At 40.1% G+C, this 26,428-nt stretch overlaps 1 protein-coding gene across 2 annotated transcripts in view; it reads right to left on the reverse strand.

Moving 5' to 3' along the window:
• Positions 1–26,428, reverse strand: part of LOC132126697 (E3 ubiquitin-protein ligase DTX3L-like) — a 40,602-nt gene that overhangs the window by 13,083 nt on the left and 1,091 nt on the right. The window contains exons 3-6 of one of the 2 annotated variants that reach the window (XM_059538146.1): positions 8,271–8,348; positions 5,600–5,846; positions 4,831–4,985; positions 398–1,876 (exon numbers count right to left, since the gene is read on the reverse strand). In XM_059538146.1, the coding sequence (XP_059394129.1) occupies positions 398–1,876; positions 4,831–4,985; positions 5,600–5,846; positions 8,271–8,348 (1,959 nt within the window). Of the gene's footprint in view, positions 1–397; positions 1,877–4,830; positions 4,986–5,599; positions 5,847–8,240; positions 8,349–26,428 lie in introns of both variants that reach the window. The other variant, XM_059538145.1, reaches the window with a different exon arrangement.

Below are 26,428 nucleotides of genomic sequence, written 5' to 3' on the forward strand. Positions count from 1 at the left end.
GAGTGTCCGTGGGTGTCTGAATTGTGCTGGAGGCTGGTCGCTTCTTTCCATCCGCAGTCCATTTGAAAACACTATTGCCGCTGCTTACTATAATGGCTGGCGTGCCGTACGGTTGTAAGCCCAAGTAGACGAGAACGCGCATGGTCACATTTTGTGAATTTTCGCGCCAATTCGGGCCCGACTCCTCCACACACAATTGAGCCTACAGGCTGATAGAGGCAACCGTGGTGGACAGTCGAGGTGTCATTCTTTTTTTTTACATCATGGTTGGTTCATACATGTACAAATGAAAACTATCTTAAAGATTTTTTTTATAAGTAAAAACCTCCACATAGCTCCTTTAATAATAATAATAATAATCTCAAGTATATCACAATTAACTTTTTCATGTTCTTACCATTTGAATGCCACTTGGAATGTCGTAGTGTATTTCAATTGTACCACAATCTGGGTATCCAGGGAGACTCAATCTGTTCTTCATTACTTTCATTGTTCCATCCGGTTGGTTCCCCTCCATTTTCCCAAAGACTTCCTTACACACAGGACAGATGGGTCCCAGACTCTCCACTGACATCCTTATACATTCCCGACAGAATTCATGCCCACATTTCAGTTTTTCGTTGTCAGTGAAGCTGTCCATACAAATAGGACACGTCTCCTCTTCAACATGAGCACCTTTACTCTCATGTTTAGCATTTATTTCTGATTCTTTATTGAAACGACTATCTGTTTGAGCTCGCCCTCTAGAATTCACGTCTTCATCTCCTGCTGCTCCACCCACTGCTCCTGGACCATATTCAGGCATCTGATTCCACCGGATTCCTCTTGCATGAGGAATGTCACCCGAGTATCCAATCAGTTTCTTCATCTTGTCATCAAACACATGCTTCTGAAGTTTCTTCTCAATATCAGCAATGGCGGGACCAAGATGTTCTGGCAGTCCAACAAGCTTCCAGGGACTGAATTCATTTGCGGCAACAACAGAATAATTCTGCTGCTGAAGTTTCTCTACTATTGGGGCCACTGCAGTTTGATCTGTAGGTTTTGTGAGTTCACAGCTGACAGCGGCCGAGGCTAGTTTCTGGTAGAGATGTGTTAAAGCTCTGAGGGCATGACTTTCAAGAATAATATGCTGATCTCCTTTGGATTGCGCATGAACCTTAAAGACATTTTTCTCCAGTTTTTCTTCATGAAATAACACTCCGTACTTTGTTTCAAGCTGTAATAATTGTTCCTTATAGGAAAGTTTAATCAGATCCCAATGCACCTTGTCCATCTCAAGTTGGGTCAAAAGGTCTTTTGTGTCCATGACCAATGAAGATCTGCTTTGTGGACAAATGTTATCTACATCCATTTCATTTGATTTGTTTTTAAATTGGTTTTCTGATCTTGTTGTCTCCCTTTCAATGATGTCTGTAAATTTCTTCGGTCCAAAGAACTGGCAGTCACTGGCAGACATGGTGAACATCATCTTTCTCTTCTCTGACCGGATGTTACGACGGGCCTCCTTTACAGCATATGAATCGATGTCATTATGATTAATGATAGCTTCGCTAAAACTCTCCACACATTCAGATACAAGTTTCTGAAAGTCCTCCGAGGCTTTGGAGACCGAATCACTGCTTGATCTCTGGGTGGATTTGAATGAGACAGACACTTCTGCATGCATAGAGACTCCATGTTGTTTCTCAATTTTCTCTACCTCCTTTCTGTAAGCATGATGCAGATACCAGAATTGATACAGGGGAACAGTGAGTTCAGATGAGGTCTCTGGATGTTTTTCAGCTGTCTTAGTCTCACTGGGAACTATATTAGATGCAGCAGCTTCTGCACCATTATTTGTGTCATCTGAAGTCACAGGTTGAGTGCGGTTTACCTAAAAACATATGATGGGGTTTTATTTAAGGATTTGATACCCACAGTGAACTTTACAATGAATACATAAAAAATTCCCTGATCAAACATGCCTGAACAAGATAATCAAGGCCTTCAGAATTACAAGAATTACTAGCTACAGACAAGTGAGTTTAATCAGGGTCAGAGCTAAACTCTGCCGGAGAGTGAAATCTGAGTGTAGTAATGGAAGATCAATCATTTTACTGATTCTTTCATTCAATCTCACATAGCAAAATTTTTAGCAGCATTTTTATTCGAATAATTTCATTTGAGTGTTGTTAAATGTTATATTTTCAACAGCCCAATTCAACACTTCCACCCATAGGCGCCGATACCGTGGGTGCTCCGGGGCTCGAGCACCCACGGAAAATACCGAGAACCCACGGAAAATGAGCACCCACGTGTGCCAGTGCCAGACTGCCAGTAGGCTACATTTATTTAAAATTAAACATTGCAGTTGGCGCTATGAAGCGTCTGCCACACTGTGATTGGTTATGTTGTTGTCAGTGACAGTGACATAACCAGTGCATGTTCCATATCCTATCCACCAATCACAGCGTTTCTGAAAACGTCCCATCCCCCACTATACAGTGCCGTGCGAGTATGTAATCATTTACTGCTTTCCGTAATCACTAATCATTAATCAGAATAAAATGGACAGATTTGTTATAAAAAAACTGCACTGAAGATTTCGGTTTATTTTCTACATTTTGCTTTGTTTAGATTAGGTTTAGATTAAGGATTGTTTTCTTATATTTTGTGCTTTCCTTTTGCGCCGCTTTCGTTCTTTTCCCATTTTATTGTTTGTTTGTTTACATTTTCACCTTGTACATAGCGCACATTATTATTGTTATTTTACTGGATCTAGTGGCTTTGGCTTTTTGTGAATAAACGTCCAGTATTTTTTCTCTTTCAAAGTTTTGTCTGTCATGTTCTTCCACCTCATTTCATACCCAGCAGTACGTTAATATGTAAATGTAAATGTTACGGTACATTCCCTAGACTCCTTAAAGTTCGTAACAGGGTTTAAATGGGAACATTTTTCTGCTCAAGTATAGGCCTATATACGGTTTAAAAGAGGAAAAACTAATGGACACAAAAGTAGCCTACTTTTGGACAGAATACGAGTTCTTTGTTAAATACATAAAATAAAAAAATATTCTTTTAGCCTATATGAATAATGGATTCGAAACCTCAAAGAAAAGCCATGCCACTATCAAAAGAAACCTCGAAACATAAATGAGGTAGACATTCCCAGAAACTCATTATTTTAGTCGCAACAATCGGTTAAAGGGGTGGTTCGGAATTTTTGACATCGGACCTCATTTCTAAGTCAGCCTGGTTGTTATTCGTTAGTGGAGACAATTTTTTTTTTTTTAATTATCCAGTCTTTATATTTGGATAGATAGCCGATGCTAGGCTAGCGCGAGTCAATGGGTATATGTTAGCCAGCCATTAAAAACCGTTTTACCCGCTCCACAGTGCACCAAACGCAAATCAATTATAACACTAGACTATCGATGCAAATGTCCGTTGATAGAATAATGTTAGAAATCAAACTTACCTTTCATCACATTGCATTAGTTATAATTTGTTCCCTGTAATCATAAGCCTTGTCGACAGCAGCAGCGGAGTGATATTGATTACCTAGGCAACCGAGTGAGCCGGTCCACACATGACGCAAGTGTATTTACCTGCCGCTGGCACACTGATTATCACTAACATCACATAAGCAGAGCAAAGTAGAGCCGGAGCAAAGTAAAATTCCGCAGCGGCTGAGAAACTAGTTCCTTTAGGATCATTGAGATGAAAGGTAAGTTTGATTTCTAACATTATTCTCTCAACGGACATTTGCATCGATAGTCTAGTGTTATAATTGATTTGCGTTTGGTGCACTGTGGAGTGTGGTTTTTAATGGCTGGCTAACATATACCCATTGACTCGCGCTAGCCTAGCATCGGCCAACTATCCAAATATAAGGACTTGATAATTTTTTTTAAAAAATGTCTCCACGGATGAATAACAACCAGGCTGACCTAAAAATGAGGTCCGATGTCAAAAATCCCGAACCACCCCTTTAATGGAAACGCTGTCCTTTTGCAATAGTTTTTTAATCAATATTTACAAAACATTAATTTCCCAAGAAGCTGAACGCATTAGCGGTTACGTGTCAGTTAAACTTTTCATCTCCAATCCTGTTTGTATTTTTGAGAAGTGACGCTGTTGTGTTTGTTTGTATCGGCCGCTGTCCATTAGCCTAAGGTTCTGAAATGCAATATTTTTTGAATAGCCTAGTCTATTTTTTTTATTTTTTAAATGGCGTGCGCCCTTGAGCACCCACGGAGAAGAACATAAATCGGCGCCTATGCTTCCACCTACTTCATCTTGATCATATTCCAAAGATAATTTATGAGGGACATAAATAATTACTTTACCTCCTGAGTCCTTTGAAGGATCTGTTCATTTGTGTCTGTCATGTGGCAAAAGAACAGAGTTGCCCAGCACTGATGTAGGCTACATCTACACTAAAAGCGTATATATATATTCTTCTTCAAAATGTGGTGCACCACAATCCATCACAAAAACACTGTTTGAGACCACCCACTTCCTACATCACAAACATTTAACCCATTTCATCAACATGATGGGCGGGGCTTTTCCTCTTCAAGTCATAGGTTTCTATTTATGGCGTGTTCTTTCAGCGCAAGTAATGAGAGTAATGTAGCCAATCACAGACATATCTATTGATTTCTTGAATGCAGTGGCCAATCAGAGGTGTCTAGTTTAGTCCGAATCCACTCACCACTCAAAACGCCAGAATCTGACCTAGTCCTAGTGTGGACTCATTTGCATATTCAATATACTCTATAAGGAAAAAGTGTAGAGCTCAAGCTCTCTCTCAGCAATCAATATCTAATAAAATAAATATTATACCTTTGATGTTGAAATCCTGTTCTTGCTCGGCTCGGAGGAGTTTTGCGATACGGTCACAGAATGGGTTTCATCCAGAAAAATCTGTACAGCCACTTCCTTATTTTCAGTTTTAATGTTCAAAGATAAAGCCGTGTGTTTTTTTAAAGCTTCTAGAGCTATAAAGAGAAATATTTTTTTTAAATATAAATGTAACATCAGTCAGAAGAAACCATTCATAGTCAAGAAAATATTTAGTTTAGTGCTTTCACTTCAACATAGTTAGCAACAGAAAAGCAACAGAGAAAGATTATCAGACACCCACAATCATTTTATCATTTAGCAGATAAATGATAAAATGTTGACCGCAAATCAAAATCTGTCTTTAAACCACGCACTGCAATTTTGTAGACAGGACATAGCTGACAGACATGCTTAGAATAAACATAACATTATTGCCTGTTAATGTGGAAGCTGAGATACAGCAGTTATCATTATAGTTATCGCTCTTGGTTTGAGTGGGCCTTAACAGTTGTTGTCAGTTGTAATTTTGAAAAGTAACAATATACTTAATACTTTACTCATTACAATTACATATTTAGAAGTAATATGTAAAGTAGTATGTTCCCTTTTTAAGTGTTAACAACAACATTGGTATTTGCCTTTGCATAATAACAAAACTTTAAAAAAAATGTTTTTTACTTTAATGTATTTTAGCCATTTCAGATACTAGCATCTACAATATTTACAGAGAAAAAAAAATATTAAAATAAATTGACGTGAATGAAGTCACCTGTTGATGGTGTTACCTTCACCTCTGCACAGCCATCATTCATGAGTGTAAGGCTGAGGACTGATGCTCGCTTTTCTCTTTTCTTTTCCAGTTTAATAAACCAGCTCTGAAGGGCTTTCTCTAATTTCTGTCTCCACTTCGCTGGAAATGGTGTTGGACCGATCAATTTGATTTTAAATGTAGCAATATCCTCTGGTGCTGGTGGTTGTGACTGGGTTTTGCTTTCAACACCATCTCTGCAAATGTCCTGTTATATGAAAAATAATTATGAATGCGGAGTCATATTTCTATATGGAAAAGGAACCATACTCACTCATAACCAAGTTATGTATATAAGCTATTTTAAGATTAGAAAATAGCAAATGCAGACCATCAGCTACACCATAACTTTTAATAAGTTATGTTTTCATATTTTATATTGATTCCATTGTAGAAGCACTTTCATCATTTTAATTCGACAACTGGCTACAATAATAAATAGGATAAATAGGAGTCATTTGACTTCTATTTAAGGATAACTCTTTAGAAATGGGGAACACATTCACTATTAACTAAGAGTTTTCCCAGAACAAATTCCTGATATGCTGCTTATTAATAGTTAGCTGTTAAGTTAAGGTATTGGGTAGAGGATCTAAAAGATGCTAATACTGAAAAAGGCATTAATATGTGCTTTATAGGTACCAAAAAAAGAAGAAAAAAAATCAACATGCTAGTAATATACTGTACATGCTAATAAACAATTAGTTAATAGTGAGAATTGGTCCTTCAAATAATGTGTTACCAGTTCATGTAAATCAGTCACAGTAGCACATCAGGTGTGAAGTAAGTGAGAAAGGAAATGCCTGGAGAATTATAAAGGTCTAATCTCTAAAATTATGTTAAAGGGTTAGTTCATCGAAAAATCAAAATTGTGTCATTAATAACTCACTCTCATGTCGTTCCAAACCCGTGAGACCTCTGTTTATCTTCGGAACACGGTTTAAATCTAAATTAATTTTAGATTTAGTCCGAGAGCTCTCAGTCCCTCCATTGAAGCTGTGTGTACAGTATACTGTCCATGTCCAGAAAGGTAAGAAAAACATCTTCAAAATAGTCCATGTGACATCAGAGGGTCAGTTAGAATATTTTGAAGCATCGAAAATACATTTTGGTCCAAAAATAGCAAAAACTACAACTTTATTCAGCATTGTCTTCTCTTCCGTGTCCGTTGTGAGAGAGTTCAAAACAAAGCAGTTTGTGATATCCGGTTCACGAACGAATCATTCGATGTAACCGGATCTTTTTGAACCAATTCACCAAATCGAACTGAATCGTTTGAAACTGTTCGCGTCTCCAGTACGCATTAATCCGCAAATGACTTAAGCTGTTAACTTTTTTTTAATGTGGCTGACCCGGAGTTAAAACAAACCAATATCCCGGAGTAATTCATGTACTCAAACAGTACACTGACTGAACTGCAATGAAGAGAGAACTGAAGATGAACACCGAGGTGAAAAGCATTTGTCAGATAACGGAAAAATTTACTCGTTCTCGAGTCAAGAACCGTTTCTGTCAGATGCGTCTGATTCGAGAACCGAGGAGCTGATGATACTGCGCACGTGTGATTCAGCGTGAAGCAGACACACAGAGCGTCTGAACCGAACTGGTTCTTTTGGTGATTGATTCTGAACTGATTCTGTGCTAATGTTATGAGCCCAGGTAAACCGAAGGCTTGAATCAAGGGCAATCATCGCCAATGGCACCATTACGTCGAGCGCAAAAAAAGGACCGTTGAACTGTTTTCTTCAACCGGTTTATTGAATCGAACTGTCCGAAAGAACTACTGGTGATATGAAAACCGATGACTCAATCTTTTGTTCGTTATCTGGCTTGGCTCGGTGTTCATCTTCAGTTCTCTCTTCACAGCAGTTCAGTCAGTGTACTGTTTGAGTACATGAATTACTCCGGGATATTGATTTGTTTTAACTCAGAGGGAGGGTCAGCCACATTAAAAAAAGTTAACAGTTTAAGTCATTTGTGGATTAATCCGTATTGGAGACGCGAACAGTTTAAAACGATTCAGTTCAATTTGGTGAACTGGTTCAAGAAGATCCGGTTACATCAAATGATTCGTTCGCGAACCAGATATAACAAACTGCTTTGTTTTGAACTCTCTCACAACAGACACGGAAGAATAGAGAATGAATAAAGTTGTAGTTTTTGCTATTTTTGAACCAAAGTGTATTTTCGATGCTTCAAAATATTCTAACTGACCCTCTGATGTCACATGGACTATTTTGAAGATGTTTTTCTTACCTTTCTGGACATGGACAGTAGGCCGTACACACAGTTTCAATGGAGGGACTGAGAGCTCTCGGACTAAATCTAAAATATCTTAAACTGTGTTCTGAAGATAAATGGTGGTCTTACGGATTTTGAACGAAATGAGGGTGAGTTATTAGTGACAATTTTTTTCGATGAACTAACCCTTTAATGATAATGTGTTTATTCCAGACATAGATGGGAACAAAAATAATGTTTTAATTATTTTGTATTCTATGAGTTGGCAGTTAGCCATTCATACAAATATAAAGTTACTGATATTCTGGTAATGATGTCCTTCTGAAAACCTATGACTCAAGCTCTACTCTTTAGTCAATACCTTATCTGTCTGCGTTTTGTTTGTTTGAACCTTCGGGATATCTTGATGCTTCCGTTCATCCAGAGATGATCCAGAGTCTTGACTTTCAGCTCTGCTTGCCGCTAAATTCTAAAAGCAAGAAACATGTTAAATCACTTTGTATATTGTATACCCATAACACAGTTTGTTTTATATTTTTCAAATCAATATATGTCAAAGTATTTATTAAATTTAAGAACTTTTTATTATCTTTTACATTCACATTTGGCAGAGGCTGTCTAAAGTGACTTACAGGTACACAGACTACAGGTGAATTCCAGGTATAGATTGTACCACTTATTAACCAAACCCATACCCAGAAGTGGAAATTGACTAATTGCATATACTTTTGTTATTGTACTTAGGTGCATTTTTTTAAGTACAAAGTACCACAACATAATTAAACTCTAGTAGAATAAAACTAAAGTAATCAACTTCGCTACAAATGCTTTTCACCAAATGTATAAAGTCCACTTTATGTTAATGATTTGGTGAAAATCATTTATTTAAATCATTCAAATTCAATGCATTTATTGATCTCAGCCTCTTGAGACAGGTTGTTGCTGATGGTGGACCCAAGATATGAAAACTGGGGGATAACATCAAGTACTTGGTTGTCAGTGATAATGACAGGAGGAATATCCATGTCTTGACTTAGCACTATTGTCTTTTGCAGGCTAATAGTCAGTCCAAAGTCATCACGTTTGGGAAAATATGTCCATGAGGCGCTGAAGTTGTAGTTCAGTGTGTGAGATAATGGCAGCATTATCAGGAAGAGCAGACCTCTAATGATGACCTTATGCAACTTAGCCTTTGCTTTTAGTCTTGCAAGGTTGAAAGGTCACCCATCTGATCGGTTGTGTAGATACACCCCTTCGGTAGCCGTCCCAAAAGCATGTTTTATGTTTTAAAAACAGCCACGGGTAAAATTTACCCCGTGGCAGTTCTAGTGTTAAGAAAAGAAAAAAAACAGAAAAAAAAAAAACAGTATAACAACAGCAGTTATAAAAGGATTACATATTGGTTTCATTGAATAATGAAAACCATAGTGCTGCTCTTTTTACCGATTTATCCAGAGCTTTTGATTCGGTAAATCAAAATTTTGAAGCAGAGGCTACTTGGTGTAGGTTTATCAGTAAAAACTGTTTGATGGTTAGTTAATTACGTATCGGATAGATCACATTGTATGAATATAGAGGGACTTCCTTCTATTCTAAATCTAAACTTACGATGTTTAGTGTAGCAAGTTCGTTGGAGGAAAGGAAGAGGACAAAGGGGTCGGCTGGACTGCTGACGTATTTATTTAACAACAAATATAAATTAAACTTCACAAACACCAAATGGTGACTTTTATTCTGACACGTTGGCACAACACTTTCGGTTTACTCTTTCCGGTTTCGGTTTCCGGTTCGGGTATGCAGTCCTTCTCTTTCTCGCTTGTTTCCGTCTCTCCTGGCGTTTTATACTCTCTCCACGCCAATTACTGGAACAAGAAACAGGTGATGATAATTTTTGCCCAAACCACTCACTTACCGCTCGTCTCCTGATTCTCTCTCCCGCTGCAGACTTCGCTAAACCACGCCCCCCCAGCCACATACCCCCACCGCCCGACTCAGGCCGGGGAGCCATCCAGGCCTGCAGCCCCCCCCCATTTCTGGAGAGGAAGTCGGCCACCGCCATCTGAACACCCGGCCTGTGGACCACCTTGAACTTAAAAGGCTGAAGAGCAAGATACCAACGAGTGATCCGCGCGTTGGTATCCTTCATGCGGTGGAGCCAGTGCAGCGGAGCGTGGTCCGAACAGAGGGTGAACTCCCGTCCCAGGAGAAATAGCGGAGGGTGAGCACGGCCCATCTGATGGCAAGGCACTCTTTCTCTATGGTGCTGTACTTAGCCTCTCTCTTCGAGAGCTTCTGGCTAATGTACAGCACCGGCCGTTCCTCCCCCTCTATCTCCTGGGACAGGACTGCCCCCAGCCCCCTGTCCGACGCGTCTGTATGCAACAGAAAAGGGAGAGAAAAATCAGGAGAGTGTAACAACGGCCCGCCACACAGAGCAGCCTTGACCTGGGTAAAGGCCTGCTGACACGGCTCCGTCCACTGGACCGTATCTGGCACCTCCTTTTTAGTAAGGTCAGTCAAAGGGCTGGTGAGGTCCGAATAATTAGGAATAAACCGTCTATAATATCCCGCCAGCCCCAAGAACTGCCTTACCTCCTTTTTGGTCTTGGGACGTGGGCAGGTCGCAATAGCGGCTGTCTTATCAATTTGGGGACGCACCTGTCCATGCCCCAAGTGGAAGCCCAGATACCTTACTTCCACACGCCCAATCGCACACTTCTTTGGGTTGGACGTGAGCCCCGCTCCCCTCAGCGACCTCAGGACAGCCCTCAGATGCTGCATATGCCGCTGCCAATCATTACTAAATATAATGATATCATCCAGGTAGGCAGCCGCATATGCAGCATGGGGCCGCAGAATCTTATCCATGAGGCGCTGAAAGGTAGCAGGTGCCCCTAACAAACCAAACGGAAGGGTAACAAATTGGTGTAATCGAAACGGCGTTGTGAAAGCTGTCTTTTCTCTGGATAATGGAGACAAGGGGATCTGCCAATAGCCCTTTGTTAAGTCCAATGTCGAATAAAAACGAGCCGTGCCTAGCCGATCAAGCAACTCGTTGACCCGCGGCATTGGATACGCGTCGAATTTCGACACAGCATTCACCTTGCGGTAATCCACACAGAACCGGACTGAGCCGTCTGTTTTCGGAACTAAAACTATCGGGCTCGCCCAGTTACTGTTGGATTCTTCTATTACCCCCATGTCAAGCATAGCGTCTAATTCAGCCTGAATTACTTTTTTCTTGTGCTCAGGTAAGCGATACGGCCGGAGGCGAACTACCACGCCCGGCTCGGTCTCGATATGGTGCTGAATCAGGTTAGTATGGCCCGGTAGGGACGAGAAGACGTCGGCCAACTCTGCCTGTAATTTCGTTAAATCAGTGAGTTGGGACGGAGAGAGGTGATCTCCACCTGGAGCCAGGGCGAGGGATTGTGGTTTGATATTCGCCTCTGGTCCGAGATCATCCTCCCCCCTAATCACCGTTGCCAACATCACTGATTCTGCCTCATTCCATTTTTTAAGGAGGTTGAGGTGGTAGATCTGACGGGTCCCGTTCCTATCGGTCCGTATTACCTCATAATCGAGATCTCCGACTTGTGCGACCTCAAACGGTCCCTGCCACTTAGCCATTAATTTAGAGCTCGACATTGGGAGTAATACAAGTACTTTCTCTCCCGGTGCAAATTTGCGTAACCTAGTTACCCTGTTATACAGCTGGCTCTGGCGGTCCTGGGCTTGTAACAAATTCTCCATTGGTAGCCGCCCCAATGTGTGTTTTGTTCTCAAGTCCAGCACATACTGAATTTCGTTTTTGCCCTGAGATGGTCCCTCCTCCCAAGTTTCTCTCAGTACGTCGAGCACCCCCCGGGGCTGGCGTCCATAGATTAGCTCGAAGGGGGAAAACCCCGTGGAGGCTTGCAGGATCTCTCGCACAGCGAATAACAAGGGCTCTAGCCACCTATCCCAATTTTTGGCGTCTTCATGAACGAACTTACGGATCATGGATTTAAGAGTGCGATTAAATCGTTCGACCAAGCCATCGGTTTGTGGGTGATAGACGCTAGTTTGAATCGATTTAATGCCCAACAATCCGTACAGTTCACGTAGCGTACATGACAAACGCCGTGCCCTGATCGGTGAGGATTTCTTTTGGAACCCCCACCCGGGAGATAAGACGAAACAGGGCATCCGCAACACTTTTAGCGGAAATGTTGCGGAGGGCCACCGCTTCAGGATATCGTGTTGAATAATCAACTATGACCAATGCAAAGCGATGTTCTCGTGCCGATCGCTCTAATGGCCCGATGAGGTCCATACCAATTCTCTCGAAGGGGACCTGCATTAAGGGAAGAGGTCGCAAAGGCAATGGAAAAGCATTTCCCTGCGGCTCTTCGGAATTAACAATTGGGTTGTATTCACTTTTGTCTGAGCGTCTTGGGTCACTCGATACAACTGGTCTTTTAAAATGGCAAAATACGGATAGGTGAGCGAGAGGGCAGGTTGGAGAGGCTGGTCATCGATGGAGCAGACCTGGTGAAATGCATGCTTTAATGTCTCATCCCGAGACTGCTCCAGAGGGAAGTCATCACGCTCCAAGAGAATCAGTCTCCCGATTTCGTTCGGTTCCCCTGAAGCAGACCCCAGCGGTCCCGGCTTAGTCTCTCCCACCTGTACCCGCGCGGTCTCCTTCCATGCCTTACTTCCCCAAGAGGAATCCGCACATAACGACCCCAATAAAACCGTAAACGCGGGCCAATTAGTTCCCAAAATTATCGGATGCCGGAGGTGGGGACTAACCGCCACCTCTACACTATGCTTTTGTCCCCGGAATTGAATAATAATTGGGATGACCGGATACTCCACCACATCCCCGTGTACGCACCGCAACTTAACCACGCGGCTTGTATCCAATGCCCCCGGTTGAATCAGGCTTTGATGGATTGAGGTTTGGTTGCATCCTGAATCCACCAAGGCCGGATATGTACCCCCCTTGATACTCACAGGTATTTGGTACTCGCCAGCCTGACCGGGGGTGACCTGTGGGACGTCCGGGACCCGGATCATCGTCCTTACCTTCATCACTGGACACCTGTCCACGAAATGCACCGGTTCCCCGCAACGCCAACAGGCCAGCCCAGACCTACCCGCCACCCCAGTGGCAGGGAGTGGATTAGAGAATTGGCGCGTAGAAGAACAGGAGGTTCGCCACCGGAAGTTGTTGCACGGCCACCTGGGCTCGCCGGAGAGCAGGGGAATGAGGCGCATCGGCCACTGCTTGCGGGGCCAGCCACACGCCTCCGCCGACTTCTGGAACAGCTCCAGGAAGGCCTCCGGATCGTCCTGGGGCCTCATCTTGTGTAACGGCAGGTGCATGGGCGCGGTGGGCGGCCCGGCGGCCTCGGCGCGAACCTCCCGATCGATCCAGCTCCGGAACCTCTCGCGGTCCTCCTGCTGGGCCTGGACGATGGCCTGGAAGCGCCTCTCCTGGTCGGTCCTCAGATCCCGCAGGGCCTGGTGTTGCTCGCGGTGCAGGACCGCGAGGGAAGTGATGATGTCCGCAAGCGGCGTGGAGGACGGGCTTTGCATGGCAGCGGCGGCGGTCCTGCTTCCTTCCCGGGTTTCGGCACCAGTGTAGCAAGTTCGTTGGAGGAAAGGAAGAGGACAAAGGGGTCGGCTGGACTGCTGACGTATTTAACAACAAATATAAATGAAACTTCACAAACACCAAATGGTGACTTCTATTCTGACACGTTGGCACAACACTTTCGGTTTACTCTTTCCGGTTTCGGTTTCCGGTTTGGGTCAGCAGTCCGTCTCTCTCTCGCTTGCTTCCGTCTCTCCTGGCGTTTTATACTCTCTCCACGCCAATTACTGGAACAAGAAACATGTGATGATAATTTTTGCCCAAACCACTCACTTACCGCTCGTCTCCTGATTCTCTCTCCCGCTGCAGACTTCGCTAAACCACGCCCCCCTGCCACATTTATAAAGAGGAAATCTGCACTTTCAAACTCATGCTCAATTACTGCTCTTCAAAGTTTGGAGATTGAATTAGTATCCAAGTATAAATACTTTGGATTTTTAATTGATGATTCTCTCTTTTGGGCCTCATATTCAGAACCTTGTGAGAAATTTAAAGTCAACTCATTTGCTTTTTCAGTTAAACAGATTGTTTGATACAAGTATTTATGCAATTTTTACCTAAAATCACAACAGCATCCATCTGTTAAGGATGTAGACTGTCAAACATGCACAACTATTACCCAATCAATTTAGTGGCCATTTACTTAATCTAAAATCCTCCACACCTATTCAAACAGAGTGTTCTGATGAGAGGGGTCAAAAACAGGACCGAAAATAGCCCATTACTACTAAATTATGATGTTTTGATGTGATAAAAAATAAAAATAAAAACACTTTGGCTGGCGACAGCCCATGATGTCACTACCAGTGCGACTTTAGTATTAACAGGTGTCGGGAGAACATGTCAAGTAGGAAGGACCTAATTCACCTAGTTCATGCTGCTGGTTCCAGGTGCTTCTGGGAAAATAAATAAATAAAACCCAAGAGAACTCAACTCACGTGAGAGCAGAACTCTGATTTCCGAAAGGATTAGTGGGCTCATAGGGAAACATTTTGGTAAAGGAGAGCACTGCCAAACTACCACGATAAAATCTCACTGAGTGAGGAATTCAACTCCACAGAAGGGGAAAGAACTCGAGCATCCGAAGGGAACCATCATGCTCACAATATCCCTCAAAGCTGAGTGGAGCAATGTTTCAAAGTTTGTTAATAGACTCACTGGTTGCGTGGAGACCAAGGTACAGGGGTCTATCCAACTCCGAAAACAGGACCGACGCTGATACGCGTAACCCTTACCGTACAGGATTTCAAAAATTGTGCAGTCTTGCCTGCACACTTACCACTTAAGTGGATTTCAGAAAGTACGCAAAGTGCTCAGCATCCACAATTACCACATATGTGGATTTTTTTTAAAGTAAACAAAGCGTTCAATGTGTAATATATATATATATATATATATATGGTAATAAATATATTGTGCTTCGCCCAACCACCTCAGAAGCTTAATGAACTTGCTCTTCACTACACTCACACACCCACAGCACGCGAGCCGTGTGAATTGCAGGTATCAGAGCAAAGCGTCTGGTGAGAAACATGCACTCCTAAACGCTGTACACTTCAAACAAAAGTCAATGAAGACGAAAAAGAGGATGACATCTATACTATAGTCGCACCGATAGTGACATCATGGGCTGTTGCCGGCCAATGTGTTGCGGTTTTTCAATGTATGCTTCAGACATGGGTCATGAAAAGGCATCCCCCATAGTGACCCCTAGAGGACGCTGTTCAAAGTTCCCTTGAAAGGGAACTATGATTCAAGCGCTGTTCTTCAGTCAGTATGTTATTCAGCTCCAAATCTGATTCGATTGTTTGACTGGTTATGATGTTTTGATACTTCAGTGCAGCAGGTGATAGAAGTCAAGACTTTAGACAGTCTGTGGATCACATGAAGTCCTAACATTAACAAAATAATTGAACAAATAAAATTCTCTTTTAATATCAATACATTTAATAACGGCTTCCTCTGAGGGCAAGTAATTCTGCAACAAGTTGAGACCCATGTGGAATCGCACAGCTAATATGCATCTACACCATTTATTGGAATATAAATGCTTGTAAAATAAATATATCGGTATAATTCACTCACACCAGTAGTTGACAACGGTGTGAGACACTAAAGGCAATACATGTCTATATTTGGTATCAATCGTCATAATAATGGGTAGTGAACGGTTCCATATCTAAAATATAATTATTTTGTGAACAACATTATAAAAATGTCTTGATGAAATACATTATTTACATGTATTATTTATTCATTTCTTTATTCAATATTTCTCATAATCATTCTAGACCAGACCCATTCAAAAGGCTTTTAAGTGGTCCATGACACCGATAAATACATAAATTGTAAGGCTCGAAGAACTTTAGGCACTTCAGTCTTCTGATATATGGACAATACCATGGTATGGTAATGGTCATGACATCTGGTCTTGCCTTAATTAAATGTGTTCAGATCTATGGGTGCTACATTTGTCAAGTTTTTATTTGCTAAAAAGCTTTGTTCAATACTGAAGCCACGTTTTCAAAACTCTTTACACATTCAGCAATACAGTATGCGGACCAAACTGTGAATCATTTTGCATTGCTTTCAAACAAAATGCATGCAATGATCACATTTCTCAAAACCCACAAGATCTTTTGTCATTCATACTCCACAACCTGCAAAACACTATACATTTTTAGCACATTGTTCAAATGCAAGCACTGCTTTCAAACTGATAAAAGCACATTCAAATCAGAACTATACAAACTCTGCCAATTTCTGCAGGAATTATATAAAAATATAAAATCTTAGTTTAGAAAATTGAATAATTATTCCAAACCCAACTAAATGCAATAACAGCTTAAAAGGCAAGCTTTTTTTTCCTTCGTCCTTTCTTTTTGCTTATCTTTTGGGTGGCTTCTGAAATGATCTTGTTTGTAAACATGGATCAAGGAAGACACATTGGAGGGAGGAAAACCGTGGCAGAAAGGAGGAGGACTAGAACCCTGCCAATACTGTACATCCATTCATCTATTACATACACTTTCCCTAGCGCTTGTCCTATGTAGGGTCACAAGGCTGGAGCCTTTTCTGAGTCATAGGCAGGACAACCCCCTGGATAGGTGGCCAGTCCATCACACACACATTCATATTCACACTCACTAACAGTCTCCAGTTCACCTGTCCTGTGTGTCTTTGGATTGTGGGAGAAACCCAGAGGAAACCAACATCAGTATGAAGAGAACGTCTCGGGTTATGCATGTAACCATGGTTCCTCGAAGGAACTCGAGCTGCGTCTGAGAATTCTGGAGGCGTTCCCAAAGCATTCGCCAATGCAGCTTGAGTTCCTGAAGAGGAACATCTCAGGTTATGTGTGTAACAATGGTTCCTCGAAGAAACGAGACGCTGTGTCAGAGAATGCTTTGGGTACGCCTCCAGCATTCTCCGACGCAGCTCGAATACAAGGAACATACAAACTCCACTCAGAAAGACTCCTGGAGCAGCAGGGACTCAAATGCAAAGCACCTCATTATACTAGACGGATGATGTTTGTTTGTTGGTTTTAATATTACGGTTTTTATCTATTGCTAACATCACTTTGTCCAAACTTTAGTCACATTTTCAAATCTCTAAACACAATTATTTTATTTTATTTTTCACATAAGCTTCACATATTTTTCACATAACCCCATACTAAAATCATAGTTCTTATTTATTTTTTTGTACAAATGCTTAACCACAGAATGACAAAGACCTAATGTTCCAAACTTTAAGTATAGTGTAAAGCCACTACTTCTGCAACAACAGCAACTCAAAAGTATTGAAATATATCTCTATATAAAATATTGTAACAACTGATAAGCATTTTTAAGTAACAGATCACTAAAATAGTAAGACCAAGCTGATTCCAGTCTCGGTTGGAGGAATAGTAAGGTGATGATGCGCTTTCAATTACATCAACATAAGGGTAAAGGGTAATTGTGACTTTTCATCTAACAGTTCTGACCCATTTCTTGCAATTGTGAATTTCTCACAATTCTGATTAAGTCTGAATTACAAGATGTAAACTCACAATTTGGACTTCTATTCTTGGAATTGTGCAAAGTTCACAATTACCGTTTTTATACTGGGATAGAAACAAGCTTGCATAGTAACCAAAGGCATCAGCTACAGTACCATGGAACACCATCCACATCGAACCCCCACCCCACTGGAGAGCAATTTCAAATCAAAGTTCCAATTGTATTTCTGTATAGAGGACCCTATTTTTTTTTTTATGTACATTCTATAAAGTAAATGACTCATTCAGTTTTAGACAGTATGTTGTCAAGAATGAACACCAACTGAAACCCATTTTACATTTGAAAGAGTTTAAGGTAACTAAATTACACAAAAAACAATGGACTTTTACAACCCCAAATCAGAAAAAGTTGGGACAGTATGGAAAACGCAAATAAAAAAAGAAGTGATTTCTAAATTTACTTTGACTTGTATTTCATTGCAGACAATATGAACAAAAAATATTTCATGTTTTGTCTGGTCAACTTCATGTCATTTGTAAATATACATCCTTTCCTGTCATTCAGACCTGCAACACATTTCAAAAAAAGTTGGGACAGTAAAGCATTTATCACTTTGTAATGTTGCCATTCCTTTTCACAACAATTAAAAGATGTTTAGGGACTGAAGACACCAAGTGATGAAGTGTTTCAGGTGTAATTTTGTCCCATTCTTCCTGCAAACAAGTCTTAAGGTGGGCAACAGTACGGGGTCTTCGTTGTCGCATTTTGCGCTTCAAAATGCGCCACACATTCTCTATTGGAGACAGGTCGGGACTGCAGGCAGGCCAGTCAAGTACCCGTACCCTCTTCCTCCGCAGCCAGGACTTTGTAATGTGTGCAGAATGTGGTTTTGCATTGTCTTGTTGAAATATGCATGGACGTCCCTGGAAAAGATGTCTTCTTGAAGGCATCATATTATGCTCCAAAATCTCTATGTACTTTTCAGCATTAATGGTGCCTTCACAGAAGTGCAAGTTACCTTTGCCAAGGGCACTGACACAACCCCATACCATGACAGACCCTGGCTTTTGGACTTGTTGCTGGTAACAGTCTGGATGATCCTTTTCTTCTTTGGTCCGGAGCACACGGCGTCCATTCCTCCCAAAAAATACCCGAAATACTGATTTATCTGACCACAGTATACGTTTCCATTGTGTGATGGTGCATCCCAGATGCCTCCGAGCCCAGAGAAGTCGACGGCGCTTCTGGACACTGTTAACATGGGGCGCCCTTTTGGCACAGTACATTTTTTTTTAAATGTGTTGCAGGTCTGAATGACAGGAAAGGATGCATATTTACAAATGACATGAAGTTGACCAGACAAAACATGAAATATTTGTTCATATTGTCTGCAATGAAATACAAGTCAAAAGAAATTTAGAAAAATATATTTTTCTCTACTTTTTATATATATTTCAATGTGTTTGTTTTTGTATGTAAAGAAATAGGGGGAAATGCAGATTTTTTTCCATTCTTCAGTAATTAAATACTTGTGACAAATCATTTAAACTTGAAAGATAAAAGCCCACTGCTTAAGAAAGCATCTCTAAAAATCCAGCACTTCCAGAAATCTACAGACCGGTAACCCTTCTTCCATTCATTGCAAAGAAACTTGAGCGAGTTGTGTACAACCAACTCTCTAGGTTTCTTCCACTGGTGTTCTCAGCCACTCAACTGAGACTGCCCTGCTCTCGGTTACTGAAGCCCTGCGACTAGCAAGAGCAGCTTCCAAATCCTCGGTACTCATCTTGCTAGATCTGTCTGCTGCTTTTTACATGGTTAAATCACCAGATTCTCCTGTCCACCCTTAGAAAGATGGGCTTCTCTGGAACCGCACTCCTGTGGTATAAGTCCTACCTTTCAGATCCTTCAGGGTGTCATAGAGGGGTGAAGTTTCTAAGACACAACTTCTAAGACACTTTGTGGTGCAATCCCCCAAAAAATAAATAAATAAATCACCTTCACTGATCTTTTCCTGGACTGTGCCCAGCTGGTAGAATGACCTCCCAATCTCAATTCAAACATCTTTACTCTTTACTCATTTGCAAAAAACATCTAAAAGACTAATCTTTTTCGCCATCACTTGACCGACGAATACTAGCACTTTTCTTGTCTATCCTATTCTTGAAAGAAGAAAAAAAGATAAAGAAAAAAAAAATACCTTGTTACGGGTTCTGTGCTAGACTAACAGACTTGTTCTCTTGTTGGTCTGATTGCTTCTATTGTTCTCATTTGTAAGTCGCTTTGGATAAAAGCATCTGCTAAAAGATCAAATGTAAGAGTAAAAGTTAATGGTTTAATAATGCTAGTAATGCTTCCTGTTGTTTTAGATCAGTGTGTACTTGTATATTATATTCATTCATTACACACAGACTGATATATTTCAAATATTTATTTGAATTTTGATTATAACTGACAACTAAGGAAAATCCCAAATTCAGTATCTCAGAAAATTTGAATATTGTGAAAAGGTTCAATATTGAAGACACCTGGTGTCACACTCTAATCAGCTAATTAACTCAAAACACCTGCAAAGCCTTTAAATGGTCTCTCAGTCTAGTTCTGTAGGCTACACAATCATGGGGAAGACTGCTGACTTAACAGTTTTCCAAAAGACAACCATTGACCACTGGCGCAAGGAGGGAAAGACACAAAGAGGTCATTGCAAAAGAGGCTAGCTGTTCACAGAGCTCCGTGTCCAAGCAAATTAATAGAGAAGCGAAGGGAAGGAAAAGATGTGGTAGAAGAAAAAGAAAAAAAAAAGAAAGTGTACAAGCAATAGGGATAACCGCAGCCTGGAGAGGATTGTGACACAAAACCCCTATGCACAGACACATGCAAGACATGGGTTTCAGCTGTCGCATTCCTGGTGTCAAGCCACTCTTGAACAACAGACAGCATCAGAAGCGTCTCTCAGACAAAAAGGACTGGACTGCTGAAGAGTGGTCCAAAGTTATGTTCTCTGAGGAAAGTCAATTTTGCATTTCCTTTGGAAATCAGGGTCCCAGAGTCTGGAAGAAGAGAGGAGAGGCACACAATCCACCTTGCTTGAGGTCCAGTGTTTCCACAGTCAGTGATGGTTTGGGGTGCCATGTCATCTGCTGGTGTTGGTCCACTGTGTTTTCTAATGTCCAAGAAAACACACTTTATGCTTCCTGCTGCTGACCAACTTTATGGAGATGCAGATTTCATTTTCCAACAGAACTTGGCCCCTGCATACAGTGACAAAGCTTCCAGTAGCTGGTTTAAGGACCATGGTATCCCTGTTCTTAATTGGCCAGCCAACTCGCCTGACCTAAACCCCATAGAAAATCTATGGGGTATTGTAAAGAGGAAGATGCGATATGCCAGACTCAAGAATGCAGAAGAGCTGAAGGCCACTATCAGAGCGACCTGGTCTCTCATAACACCTGAGCAGTGCCACAGACTGATAGACTCCATGCCACGCCGCATTGCTGCAGTAATTCAGGCAAAAGAAGCCCCAACTAAGTAATGAGTGCTGTACATGCTCCTACTTTTCAGTTGGCCAAGATTTCTAAAAATCCTTTCTTTGTATTGGTCTTAAGTAATATTCTAATTTTCTGAGATACTGAATTTGGAATTTTCCTTAGTTGTCAGTTATAATCATCAAAATTAAAAGAAATAAACATTTGAAATATATCAGTCTGTGTGTAATGAATGAATGCAATATACAGGTTTCACTTTTTGAATGGAATTAGTGAAATAAAAAAAACCTTTTTGATAATATTCTAATTATATGACCAGCACCTGTATATGCAAAGTTTTGTTGGTCTGAGTGAGTTTTGGAGGGGAGATCGGTTTGGCCAAGATAAAGTTCGATAACAACGACTGTATGAACCTTTTAGAAAATGTGGCTTCAGTATTGAACAATGCTTGTTAGAAATTAAAAAAAAAAAAAAGTAACAGTGATGGAGGGTCACTTTAAAAATAGTTTACGGATTACAAGTTACCCTATTTAAAATGTAATAAGTAGTATAACTTTTACATTACTTTTCAAATAATGAGCAAATGTCATGTCACGTCCCCTCATGAGTCGTCTGATTCCGGGAGGTTGTACAGTGACTACAGTGCCACCCATATCCTGAGAGCGTCAGGATACTACTCCCTTTGTGGAAGTACAAAAAAAAACAAAAAACTTTAACCTATGATTAGTTTCCCCATTTTGTCTTTCTTTTAAATATCTTTTTTCATACATTTCATGTAATACAATTTCCCTTCAGTTTATTAAAATATGAGTCTGAGATGATACACTGTATATTTGGTAGTTGTGTATGTGACTGGTACTCACCTGAACATTAGAAATCTGATCGCTTTGCATCATCTAATCAGCTAGGGGCTGCTGAATAATATCAATTATCCCCCGGTTTCACAGACAAGGCTTAAGCCTAGTCCTAGACTAAAATGCAAGTCTGAGTTGTTTCAAATGAAAGAAACTTGTACTGATTGATCTTAAAATATATCAGTTCCTTTGTTTTGTCTCAAGATGCACACCAGTAATGTTTTTTTCTAAGGCATGTTTTATAAAAATTACTTAAATGTCCTAATTGAACTATGGCCTAATCCTGGTTTAGGCTAAGCCCTGTCTATGAAACCAGGCCAATGTGTTCTAACTGACTGGCACAAACCAACAACCATTCTTAAGTTTAAATAATATTTTTTATACTCAAACTCAGTTTCAAATAAATGTCTCTCTATATTAAAAAAAATTGTTTAATTCACATTGCACAAGAGATACTTGGGAGTCAAAAACAAGTTTTGATTATTTTGTTTATATGAAAGTTTTGTTTTTTTATGACCTTATAGATTTATGCATTTTGCAAAAATTCTCATCCAAAAGAAACTTGCATTCAAGGTACACATTTGATCAGTTCTCAGACTCCCTGGAAAACAACAAATGACTTCTACTGTCTAAACTACAGGTAAAGGTGTATGTGAAGAGAGAAGGGGATGAGATTACACATCAAACATGTCATGAGCTTATGAACTGCCCATGTGACATTATTCTGAGGTAATGCTGGCTCTCTATAAAATAAAGATATGACATTGTCAATTATGGAATTTAGATCTACATTTTATCAGTGCACACAATAATAACAGAAAACAGTATAAAGAAAATTAATGCAATAAACAATTTTAAAGAGTAACTAAACCCTAAACCAACTTTTTTTAGTTAATGGTCTGTAAGAATGGGGCTTTATTAGTGCTGTTCATTGATTCAAGTAACTTTTTTGACATTTCAGTATAAAGTGTTTTAATTCTACAATATATGGTGTAAAAACGTCTGAGTGCTGCCCTCTTCAGGTTGAACGGTGGCTACTGCAGTTGATTTTTCCTATTGGATGTTGCGGTGGCAAGTGACGTAAGCGGTGGCAGGTGAAGTAAGCAGTTTCCAGCTCACCACGCCCCTTGGTACGAGCTACCACGCCCTTGCCCTTGACAGTATAAAACCATCAAAATCACTGTAGTGAGTCAGAAGCTGGAATTGCAAGTATTGGTAACGACCAGGATAGACTATTATAGCATCTATTTAGCATAGCATTTATATAGTTATTTATATCTTCAAGTTAGCGTAGATTTATCTGTATTTAGTACAGTGGTCAGGATGGTACGGAGGTGTGTTGCTGGTTGCTACAGCACTGCTGGACTGCATAGTTTACCAGCAGACTTTAAAATTAGGAGCCAGTGGTTGCATGCACTTGGCCTGGAAGACCGCAAGTTCCCGCCTAGAGCTCGAGTGTGCAAACTGCATTTTACACGGGATTGCTTCTCCAACGCAATGGAGGTGGAAATGGGCTTCTCCACACAGCTCGCGCTGAAAAGCGACGCGATGCGAGAGTTAAGACCGCAGTTTGAGCCAGCAGCTCGAATTGATATGAACAGACACCTCGACACCCTCCACTTCAGGTGAAAGTGGGGGAGAAAAGTCCTCTACTTCAAATGATCGCTCTGTTGCAAAGCTACTTGCGTCATTACAGTCACTCTCCATTTTAGCGTCTCTGACAGCAGCTGTCAATCAATCCATCACTGCGAGTCTCAGGATCACGCCGCACTCGCTCAGCCCCGCCCTCGGTTCGTCCCCTCTATCTCCGCTGTGATCTGCCCACTTTTCAGCATTTTTCAAATATTGTCAGTGGGCGGAGTCAGGCTCTGAGCAGGGGTTTAGTTAGCCTTTAAGTAGATGCGTTTATGTTGCTGTATCTTTTGCACTTCAGAAAACCATCCATATTTTCCAGCACACAATATAATAAAATAGTATGGGGAATTACAATTAAACATACATGTTGCTTATATGGGTAAGAGGTGATAAAGGGTAAACTTCAGTTGAGCATGTGACTGGTACTCACCTGAGCATTAGTACAATTAATATAGCTTTGCTTCCACTGAAGATCAACATTGCTTGATGAATGTTGGGCCTGCTGAATTAGGAAGAATAATTCCTATTATATAATATAAATATCAATTGATTACACTTTAGTTTATTACATTTAATTACAAAGTACAAACCCAATTCCAAAAAAAGTTGGGACACTGTACAAATTGTGAGTAAAAAAGGAATGGAATAATTTACAAATCTCAAACTTATATTTTATTTACAACAGAATATAGATAACATCAAATGTTAAAAGTTAGACATTTTGAAATGTCATGCCAAATACTGGCTCATTTAGGATTTCATGAGAGCTACACATTCCAAAAAAGTTGGGACGGTAGCAATAAGAAGCCAAAAAAGTTAAATGTACATTTAAGGAACAGCTGGAAGACCAATTTTCAACTTATTAGGTCAATTGGTAACATGACTGGGTATAAAAAGAGCCTCTCAGAGTGGCAGTTTCTCTCAGAAGTCAAGATGGGCAGAGGATCAACAATTCCCTCAATGCTGCTGCGAAAAAATAGTGGAGTAATATCAAAGGAGTTTCTCAGAGAAAAATTGCAAAGAGTTTGAAGTTATCATCATCATCTACAGTGCATAATATCATCCAAAGATTCAGAGAATCTGGAACAATCTCTGTGCGCAAGGGTCAAGGCCGGAAAACCAAACTGGATGCAGTGATCTTCATGCCCTAAGACAGCACTGCATCACATACAGGAATTAGGGATGCACGATCATGATTTTTCATGACGGATTCCGATTTTTTACAAGCAAACTGGCCGATTCCGATTTCAGATTTATTTTTCTCAAAGCAACAAACAAGAAAGAAGGAAAGTATGCATAAACAAGATTTTTATTTGGTACAGACATCAGCATTTAGCTTTTGTTTTTTAATGTGGTTGAAACTACATAGAACTGGCCTTAAATTAAAAGATTAATTGTAACCATGTGAAATTAAAAGGCAACAACTGCATAGTTCTACAGTCCAAACAACAAATCAACACACATTCTATAAGGGGTTTCTTTATAGTTTTTAAATTTGGTTTAAAAAAAAAAAAATGTTATTTACCAGTGAGACTAAATAAAAGTATGCTATATAAATAAATGATTCCAAAATGTTAAAATCAAATGATGGTGCGAATAAAACAAGGATTCAAAGAGTTTCATTCTTCCAATAAAAAAATAATAGGGTAATGATTCACATCTATATTTTTTTTACTTGAGCCAATGAAAAATAAAGAACTATTGGCTCAAGTAAAAAAAAAATTTTTAAAAAGTAAAAAAAAACGTGTGTATATATATTGAATTTTTTAGATTTTTTGGATGAATGAAACACTTCAGTGTGCTACAGCAGGTGATTTTTAAATCAAATTAAGTCTATGTATAATTTTAAGATAAAATTTTAAGATAAAATAAAAACAATCATCCTATACAGAACTGACATTTACTTCTGGCTTTTCAAACATGTGCACGTGGGCGCACTTCCGGAAAAATTGGCCGAAAAAAAGACCAAAAACCGGCCAATTGCCGATCGCGTATTTTAAGCAAAAACCAGTCTTTCGGGAAGACCTTGCATTTTCCAACATGACAATGCCAGACCACATACTGCATCAATAACAACATCATGGCTGTGTAGAAGAAGGATCCGGGTACTGAAATGGCCAGCCTGCAGTCCAGATCTTTCACCCATAGAAAACATTTGGCGCATCATAAAGAGGAAGATGCGACAAAGAAGACCTAAGACAGTTGAGCAACTAGAAGCCTGTATTAGACAAGAATGGAACACATTCCTATTCCTGAACTTGAGCAACTTGTCTCTTCAGTCCCCAGACGTTTGCAGACTGTTATAAAAAGAAGAGTGAATGCCACACAGTGATAAACATGGCCTTGTCCCAGCTTTTTTCAGATGTGTTGATGCCATGAAATTTAAAAAATAAACTTATTTTTCCCTTAAAATGATACACTTTCTCAGTTTAAAAATTTGCTACTGTTTGTCATTGTTGTATTCTGAATAAAATACTGAAATTTGAAACTTACACATTGCATTCTGCTTTTATTCACAATTTGTACAGTGTCCCAACTTTTTTGGAATCGGGTTTGTAAAATATGGCAGTCTGATGGGATTGTTCTCACTCATTTTTTTTTTTTTATCCCATCAGCTTTCAGATGATGTAAAAATCAAATTTTTTACAAATTGACACTTTTGACTGGTTTTGTGGTCCATGGTCACACATACTCTTTGCAAACATTAATCATTTTTTAGCAAGAATTATAATTTTTTAATCATATAATATAGAGGAAAGTAGGAACATAATCAGGATCAAATGTATATCAACAATCTTATAATCACTTCAAATCTCTAAAAGGTCTTGTCCATTGAAGCTGGTAAGGGGTTTAATGGTCTACTGATCTGCTAAGATACTGATACAGTTTGTAGAATTATTTATTTCCATTTTAATTTAACAATT

Source organism: Carassius carassius, chromosome 44 (assembly GCF_963082965.1).
Source record: "Carassius carassius chromosome 44, fCarCar2.1, whole genome shotgun sequence".
Lineage (NCBI taxonomy): Eukaryota > Metazoa > Chordata > Actinopteri > Cypriniformes > Cyprinidae > Carassius > Carassius carassius.